At 41.4% G+C, this 9910-nt stretch overlaps 1 protein-coding gene across 20 annotated transcripts in view; it reads right to left on the bottom strand.

Moving 5' to 3' along the window:
• Nucleotides 1-6410: 6410 nt before the first annotated feature.
• Nucleotides 6411-9910, bottom strand: part of Limch1 (LIM and calponin homology domains 1) — a 296994-nt gene continuing 293494 nt past the window's right edge. For all 20 annotated transcript variants that reach the window (XM_076938610.1, XM_076938595.1, XM_076938598.1 and 17 more), the window contains one exon: nt 6411-9314. In XM_076938610.1, coding sequence (XP_076794725.1) covers nt 9289-9314 — 26 coding nt within the window. In that variant the 3' untranslated portion in view covers nt 6411-9288. The remainder of the gene's footprint in view (nt 9315-9910) is intronic.

Here is a 9910-nt window from a genome sequence, read left to right as displayed (position 1 = left end):
GTAAAAGCTATGTATAAAAAGTTATATAAAATCACCTGTCTTTGGTTTTACAGTGATGAATGAAAAACATTAAAATTCTCCAACTGAACAAGATGTACAAGGAATTTTATGTCATTGGATGGTTTCACTGTTGTTACTGTTAAAACAAAATAACTTCCTGGGATGTAAAGATAATGTCAGAGTGAACGTGCCGCTGATGCAGAGAGGAGACATTTTTCAGAGCCAGTGCTTTCTGTGTACCATCTTCATTTGATGCTAATAAAAACAAAACACCAGACATTTATTAAAAAAAAAAAAAGAAAGACAAAAAAGCACACGATGTTTCTGCACACACACACCAGTTACTTTATGTCCAATAAAGAAATGGGGAAGATGAAGGACTAGAGAAAATTGTACTGTAGTGAAGAGGGAACCAGATAGCGATTTCTTACTGAGAATGTGTCCTTTGTCTATATTCCATTCTGGAGTAAGGGAGCAGTTCACAATTTGGTCCACACCTCCTGTCTCTTCCTAGAATTCACCACTGTATCTCCACTCTCAGTTTATGGGCTTCCATCTTTGTAGTTGTGCCTATCTTGTTGATTGGATGCCCATAAAATCATAATCAGATCTGCCTCAGAAGCTTTTCCTTGCAAGTAACAGAAAAAGCAGCCAACATTGAGCTAAACAAGAAAATAATTTCCAGGCTTTAGGAAATGCAGCATGTGGATTAGAGCTGGGGCACGGGGGTGCCTTAGAGGACTCCTGCTTTCTCCATCATCCCATCTTCATCCCATCCATCCCATCGTCATCCCATTCATTCCATCTTCATCCCATTCATTTCTTCATCCCATCCATTCCATTCATTCAATCTGCATTCCATCCATCCAATCTTCATCCCATCCACCCTATTCATCCCATCTTCAGCCCATTCATCCCAGTCCATCCATCCCATCTTCATCCCATTCATTCCATCATCATCCCATTCATGCCATCTTCATCCCATTCATACCATCTTCAGCCCATTCATCCCATCTTCATTCCATTCATCCCATCTTCAACCCATCCTCTTCCCAGTCATACCATCTTTATCAGCACCAGAGGCCCAGTACAATCAGATTTGCATGCTTCTTCCTCATCTAGAGAATAAGAAAACTTTCCTTAACTCTAACAAAAGAGTTGAGAGTCCACTGATTTAAATCCTGGCCCCTCAAATCAACATGAATAGCAAAAGAGAGAGGCTATATAGATGGATTGTTGCAATCAGTGCCCAGCCCTAGAGCCAAGGGGTAGGAGTGCTAATCCCACCTAACAATATGGCCTGCATGGGATGTATGACTGGAAGACCGTCAGGTGCACATGATAGAAATCACAGAGACGATAAATTTAAATTTCCCTACTTTTGTACTTTTCTCGATAGGCAATGAGTGGTACAATAGTAACTTTAAAGCTTTTAGAAATCGCGGTGCTTTTACTGGGGCCTCCTTCTGGCAAGCATCAGAACAAATGTGATTTCGGGACTGCTAAACAGAGCCTTGTCTTCCACATTATGATACACCCTGATGACACAAAGGGCTAAGAATCACACAGTGGTCCAAGGCTAAAGAACCCTTAAATTCTCCATCCGAGGATGAAGAGCAAGGGCACCAAGTTAGGAACCATCCTGTTTTTATTCAAATTACTAAGTGCTTTTAACAAATGATTCACTAAAGCAAAAGATAGTTTCTTACTTATTTTTATTTTTTACCAAAATAACGATGGAGTTACACAAGAAGGGTTTATCTTGTTGGTTATCACCACATCCCACTGGCCATTTCTTAGGAGCTCATGGGCTTGAATCAAGAGGTCTAATACATTCCAGCCACACTTCTGCCCTATAGCTGCCTCCCCTCTCTACAGGAGCCTCCCCTTCCAACTTTCCTGGTTTCAGAGGGCGGTTTCCAAGCTGGTTTTATTGTTGAGAATCTTATAACTGGGAACCCAGAATTTAAAAATGACCTAAGAATTTCAAAACACGAGTGCACATTATCAGAGAGTCAGAGTGACTTTTCAAATATCTTGAATATTTAGTCATTTCCAAAGCACAGCCCTTGGAATCCAAGCTCTAGAAGATGTTGAGAAAAATCAGGAATAAAGTTTCTTGATATGAGAGCTCTGGAAAAGTCTGATTGAGCAAACTTACACCCACCATCTTTTAATATGCTTTATGTAGCTGCAAGAAAAATAGTATGCCATGTTTGGATACGTGTTGGCTGCGAATTCTTCTTCCTGAAGAGCCATCCACAGAAGGCATCATAACATACACTGGGAAAAGGTCCTCTCTTTCCTTATAAATCACTGTGCCTTCTGTAAATCAATTATCTACTTGTCTTTTGTCAGCCTGTGTTGTTAGATTCCTCTAGGATTCTGTTCTACAATGAAATCATTAAGGAAAGCTTGAACCCTCTTTTTAAAAAAGTAGTAGAAAGAAAAAAAAAAAAAAAAAAGGCCGGAAGGCTACTCTTTCCAGGATAGCAGATCAGATTCTAAAGAGTTCACTGATTCATCTTGTCTGTGAGTGAGGAGAACACATTTCACTCACCTCTATCTGGATCCATTTTTCCATCTTATGGTACCATCTTGTTATCTAAATACACAGAGGTCACCATGTCTCTGTGTAACAAAGAGGCTTTAGATACTTGATGTCAATGTTTTAATGAAGCATTTCCATGACCCACTCTTAAGGCCTGGCGGATGCTGCCCGTGTAAAATGTAAATGAGATAAGGATCTGGTCTCAGCTCCAAGTTCATGTTAAGATGCAGTCCCCCCCCCCCGCCCCCGCACTGCCCAGTGGGACGGAGTTCTGCATACATTTAGGAATGGAAACTGGAGAGCTCGCAGGTCTCTGAGAGCAGCCACATGGCCAAAGGATGGCAAGGCTCTGCCAGAACTCAGTGCTCAGATAAGTGCTGCCTCTTCCAAGCCCCCACTACATCTCACTGTAGTTTGTTAATTTAACAAGCTCTAACAGACTCTCCCATCTGCATGGATACAGAAATGGTTCTTCTCCATTCTCAAAACAATCCTCCTTTGCATACAACAGGAGCAGTGGAGAGCCGGAATGGGGAAAGACCAAAGTGTACACACAGCTAGCTAGCAGGAAGCCGAGGCAAACCCATCAGTAACCACTGCTGGAAGCACTGGTTTTTTTGTTTGCTGTTGTTTATTTCTGTCTTCTTCCCTTTTAAGTTGATATATATTTATCTGGCAGAGCATGTTTCTGAAGTCTTAGCACTGCCAACGCTGCTGCACACTAGAATTTATTTTGGGGCACACTACCTCAGAGGACCTAGTCTGGTGGTCCTGTCCAACAACATGGACAGAAGTTGAGTAGTTGTTGTTGTTTTGGGGTGTGTGTGTGTGTGTGTGTGTGTGTGTGTGTGTGGTGTGTTTTACACATTGACAAACTGTAAGTACTAGGAGCTGGAGAGATGGCTGAGTGGTTATTAGTCCCGGCTGGTCCTCTAGAGGATCTGGGGTTTGGTTTCCACTCCCCCACCACCATGTGTTACCAGACATACATCCAGGCAAATACCCATACACATACAATTAAAACGTAAAAAAAAAAATGTAAATACTGGGGAAGTAATTCTATTATTACATCTTTTTAACATACATATACATACATAGCAATAGATAGCAACCGTAATATAAACGGCCAACATTTTCCCATAAACTAGAATGTACCCTATTTAAAATGCATCATCCTTTTAAGCACACACTATGTGCCATGCTGCATTATGTTGTCTAATTTATTTTGGGACAGGGTTCCATGCCCTGTGTTAGCTGGTCTCTGAAGGCACTCGTAATAAAGTAAATGTGAAAAAAAATAAAAGAGCAACAAAGTTGGCAGTCCTCCTGCCACAGGCCTGAGCGCCGTGTCCTTCCTTTGACTTACTTCAGCCTGTGTGTATGTCTCTAGGGACTGCAGCACTTTGCTCTGTGTCTCTGGGTATCATGCGGATGGTGTGTTGTACCACATAAAATGTATGTACCTCATTAGGTGTCTTACTATTGTAGTCCCTATTTTTTTCTGAGACATCTGAACGTGTGCGCACTCTTTTCTTCATTTGCTTTTATTTTATTCTTCATACATACACCAGTAATGCTATGAGGACATATTGAACCTGAACCACATCTGACTGCCTCCTGAGAATCTGGAACAGTTAAACAGGGATTTGTCCTGACCATCTTTGACTGGGGAAGAGCTGGAGAAATGCACACTTCTGTAAAAATATCCATGACACATCACCTACTCATCTTAGAGCCCAGGTTCTCACCTATAAAACACAGGGAGGCATAGAACTCTCTTGAAACATGCTGGGAATGCTATCATATAAATAAAACAATGTTTGAAACAGCCCAGCTGTTAATATAGTGACAAACAGATTTAGGGTAGGAAAAAAAAAATCTTGTTTCCTGAGTCTCTTGAAGCCACTCATAAGCAAGTATGAAACTTTTTAGGGGAAAGGCACAGTTGATCTGGACCACAAGTGCAGTGCTCAGAAAGTAATCTCTGAAACACACGGTCAACTTTCCAGCCATGTTAGAACTTTCCACATTGTCAGATGGTGCTGTATGAGACTCTTAGCTCCAACACCCTCAAATATAGATAATTTGTGTGACATTTGTCAAAATAAATGATTCCTATTACAGCAAATTAGTATCAGCCAACAAAGCAAAGAGTTATGGGTTGCAAACTAATTTCCTGAGAACAAAATTATATACATGGATATACATACCTATGTAATGTATAAAATTACACACACACACACACACACACACACACACACACACACACGCATGGCATATATAATTTTGAGCTCCATAATTTTGGATTGAAAAGCTTCTTTCTAAACATTTACTTATTTTGTGCACATAAGCATGTGTGCACATGTGCATGCATGCATGCCATGGTGCATTTTTACGTACACAAAATGTATGTCCCCGGGACATCCATCTCAGCAGCAAGTGCTTTTGCCCACTGAACCATCTTGTTGGCTCAAATCTGGATGGCATTATGCTAGAGAGAGTTTAGAATTGCTCACTTTTACAAACTGGACGTTTCACAGGCAAGCAACCGGGTGCCATTGGAAACTGCTGACTTCTTCAGACAGAACTGTGTTCTGTTTGCTCCAGTTCTCCTGCACAGTGCTTGGCATTTTCATTGAATTTTGAACTCATTGAGCCATTCTAGCTTTTAATCAATATCTTGGATAATACCAAAGAATGGGGGAGGGAAGCTTTGTAGTCTAGATTAGGGCAAAACAAAACAAAACAAAACAAAAAAACAAAACTAGTCCTTAGAACCTAAAGCAAGTAAATCGAAAGAAAACTAACTCAATATGGCAGAGATAAGTGCTTTTCATTTCGGTAAAGATATTCTTTCTCAATCTTGCAGAGTAACACTTATTGGTTCTGAAATGCATTCTAGTGGCAGGGCTTTCATTGTGACAATTATATGTTTAAAATTTTTTGTTTTTATTTTTAACTGAGTAGGTACATGCATAAGGGTGTAGGTGCTTGGAGAGGCCACCAGAGGGCGTCAGACCACCCAGAACTGGAGTGATGCTGCCTGACAAGGATACTGGGACTGAACTTGGGTTCTTTCCAAAAGCAGTGCTCTCTCTTAATCGTAGAACCATCTCTCCAGCCCCAACAATTGTATTGTTATTCTGGTAACTCTGAACATTCTTCTACTAAAGGAGAAACACTTGTTTCTCATGGTAGCAACAAGTAACTGCCCACCAAACTTTGTAAAAAAAAAAAAAAAAAAAAAAAAAAGAACCCCATACAAACATTAGTAGCAAGTAGAATATTGTACCCAAAACAAGTTTCAAGGGATTTGCCTGCTGTTGCCACCCTGTAAAAACATGGGACTGAGTACAAGGTAAAGTGCACAGGAGCTTTAGAAAGGGGATAGGGAAGGGGGTGTGCCTACAGGGCATCAGTGTCTCTCAGCATCTTCTCTGGTCCAGTCCCCAGCGCGACTGAGGAAAAGGCCCTTCGTGGGGCCAACTGCGTAGACAGTGAGTATGGACCACAGAGGAAGGAGAGGGGCAAATGGTCACAAATGCTGACAGCAACGGGCTATCGCTGTCTTATCCCGGCTAGCGCTGAGTACTGATCATTACTTGGTTGTTTCTGGAAGCTCCCATAGGCACCTGAATGATCTCTCTTGGTCACTTTGTGTCTAATTTCAAGGAGTTAAAACCTTCCCTTGTGAGGCAACTTCACAGCAATGGTAGGTCTGACTTCTCATAAATAGAGGACCTTGAGTGCACATAGCTGTCATCATTTGACAATGTAGCCCTGAGCAAAGAGCCCTGAGACTTTCTGCTCCCCAAGAAGACTTACCCCACCCCTCCATAAATAAACAAGCAATACCAAGTCGATTTGGGTCTTTTATTTATAAATGTACATTTACTATAAAAGCTGTTGCGTCTTAGACAACATTTCATTTTTAATTTTTTTTAAACTATTTCTCAGAGGCATTTTAGAATAAATATTGTAAGTGAAAGTTAGTGTAACCGATACAGAATGTCACCCACCCAGAACAGGGACATCTTTTTGGATGGACTCACATCAAAAGGTGGATCACTTCAGCTCACTGAATCTTACACCATGTCCTGGTAACTAGAATATGTATCATGTTAATGACACTACACAGAAAGAGGGACAAATGTCATGAAACTTTGCTAGTGAGAAACAGAGTCACCCATTTCTGTCCTTGGGAAAGAAGCATGTGGAGTCTGAGAGGGGGGAGTCAGCTACAGTCCCGTAGGACCAATAAATCACTCACTTGCCTCTTCGGCTTTTTAAACAAACACATTTACATTATAGCTCCTCACAACAGAGCGTTTTTCCCCCCCCTGGGATCTCAAAGATTATTTGAAGAGAGATAGATCATAGTCTTTTATGCTGCACTGGAAAATGACACGAGCTAGTCTGCCGAAGTTGCCATGTAACTGGCTTTAAATGAAATATAAATCAAATAGAAATAGAAACGGTTGGCAATTAGAATTTAGAAGATGTTGGAGATTATTCCAGGCTGGTGACTAGTGTTCATTACGGGAAAGCACGTTCCACACTTGGGGAACGGGGGCTTTATTTCTCTTGACTCCAGTCTTGCTTCAGAACACGTACAATGAGTGTCACTAAGAAATATGTATAAATGGCTTTGTGAAACCAGAGGAATGTGCAATACTCATGTGCTCCTGACAGAATGGATGGCCTTGCACATGTAAAAAGTATTCTACAAAAGTCGCTTATGAATGACCGTATTGTACATGTTTTTGTGCATCACTTCTCATAAAGTATTCTGTTAGTGTCATGCAAAGTGTAAACATCCACGTTATTAAAATAGTTAATAAAACATGCAGGTGCTTCATCAAAATATTGGACTTGATCTGTACATTTTCAAAACTTTTCTTTTTTTCTTTTTAAATTTTTCCTTTTTTAAATTTGTCTTTTAAAATCTTTTATTCATTTTTTTTTCTCCTTGTAAAGCAGCAGACACCTCTGAGAGAAGCCTCGGGAACTAGGGAGTGACTTCCTCTCCCTCCGGGGTTCTGAATCTGCCTTTCATCACTATGTGCAACAGCTTTGCGTGGTTTTTTTTTTTTTTTTCCTAAGGCACAATTTTTAGTGTAATGATGTGTGAATTATAATCCAGTAACAGCTCGTCCAAATGACAAAGTGGCCAGTGGACCTCCATTGGCCAAGATGTCTGCACCTATAAGGAACCCACATGCAAAGAACCGTCTAGCATGGAAATAAATAATTGCTAGCCATACTCCATAAGACACAGAAAAAGTTATTGCTTACATAACAGAAAAACACCTACCTGCTGTCTCTACACTGCATTAGCCTACTAGGAGTGTACCCATAGTGTACGTTCGCCCGACATCATCTCCACCTCGTTGCCATCCCTTTAAAGCAGAATAAATAGTTCTTCGTTCCCCAGTCTGAAGGAGAATGGCCTGGAAGCTAAGTCATGATGGCTTAGCCACTGCATTCCTCTCATGTCCAGCTGAAATTTGTCACAAAGGGCACAGAATGAACCAGGCTTCTGCAGGCACCCTTTTCTCAACTCGGCGAGTCAGGTCCAGAATTCTTGAGAATAACGAAGGTGATGCGGGAGAATGAAGGCGCACGCAGGTCCGAGGGAGCCGGCAGGGGCTGCCACGTTGCTGCCACTTACAGATCAGGTTGCAGGCTTGTCTCGGTATACCATCTGGGTTCTGTTAGGATGGACTTAATGCTTTTCTTTGGATACCTGGGCTTCAGGCCCTCAAGGAGAACTTTCAGGCAAACACGAGATGTGCTCGTTCCTAAAACTGGACTGTCTTTGATGCCTCAAAACCACATCCTCACACCAAGCCCCTCCCTGACAACCCCTAATCCAATGCTTGGAGAAAACAATGAGCCCAAGCCTCAAGGCTACTACCGACATACTGTTCTTGTACAGTACTTCCCCACAGATTTCATGATGAGTTTGAAGACAATGGCCGATCTACTTCCTTCCTGTTTCTTTCTACCCATGCGCCATGTTGCAGGACAGAAGTCTAGCGGCACTGCAAGGATTCTCTTCATTTGATGGGACCAGCCTATATTAATGACATGACTTCCAGGGTACACAAAATCTACTACTAACAGTGTGATAATTTATTGGTAGGACTTTTGCCCCCAAAGGTAAGTAACACAAATGTTTTCAGGAGTACAGTATATATTATCAGACTAGTGTCTTTGCATTAAAAAAAAAAAAACCAAAACAAAACAAGTTATAGTTCAGAGTCAGAACTTGCTGGGGTGTATAGAAATGCATTCACTTTATGCTCTTAAGTTGGCATGTCTTGCACTTCCTGCAGTTCAATTCTGTAAACATAACGTGTTTAATCTCTAGAAATACTAAAACACAGCAGGTTTATTGCACCCTTTCGCTAATTTCCAAACAAAAGAGTAACACCTTTTCAACCATAAGCCTCTCTGCCCATGCTAAAATCATTTGTTAACTGTTCAGGGTCATCACAATGCATTATTCTTTTGTATACGCTGTGCAAATGCAGAAAAAAAAAAATCAGCCCCTCCCCTCAACCAGAAGCACAAACACTGTGCTACAATACAAAAGAGCAGATACCGCCTTGTAGGAGAGTCTTCCAGAAATTAGGTGAATGCCAAGAAGCCCCTGGACTTGGGGTTTAATAAAGCAGTTGCCAAGGGACGCTCTTAGTAGAAGATGCTCAGTGGACCGGAAGCTCCCAGCCATATCACAGTGTTGTAGGCTGCCCGGCACCTGTGGTGAGAAAAACAGAAATTTGGATGAGTCAATGTGTCTCACCTCATATGCTTCAAAATCTCTTGAGTTAGCCATACCCTCGCAGAAGTCTCTTCCTCACAGGGAGGGATGTCCTGGCCCACCACGAAGCTCTCAGTGTCATGTCCAGGGATGGAAGGTGGCATCAAGTGGGGCCTTGTTAGAACACAGAGTATGAGCCCCTCAGCCCCACGCAGCCACAGTGTGCATGCGGTACCTATGTACGCCTTATGCCTGATGTAAGGACTCTGGATTCCCCCAAATTAAATGACCCCCACTTCAAGCTTTCTGATTTGTCCATTGGAACACCTAAGCAAGAAGAGGATTTTTTTTCTTGAAGTCTTAGGTCAAAGAATCAATTCACTGAAACTGGAGAAATCTAAATGATCCGAAAACCTGACCGCTAGATTGAACAAATAAAAATACAGAGTACCTAATAAATTTGACTTCCAGATGAATACATATTTTAAGTGTGTAAGTGTATCTCATGTGATATTTGGGACACACTTGTGCTAAATCTGGAGCAGACAGGATTTGGAACATATACATATCGAAAAAACAATTATCTGAAATCC

Source organism: Arvicanthis niloticus, chromosome 7, assembly GCF_011762505.2.
Source record: "Arvicanthis niloticus isolate mArvNil1 chromosome 7, mArvNil1.pat.X, whole genome shotgun sequence".
NCBI classification, from domain to species: domain Eukaryota; kingdom Metazoa; phylum Chordata; class Mammalia; order Rodentia; family Muridae; genus Arvicanthis; species Arvicanthis niloticus.
The sequence above is the reverse complement of the archived record's forward strand: the minus strand, read 5'-3'. Positions and strand labels throughout refer to the sequence as shown.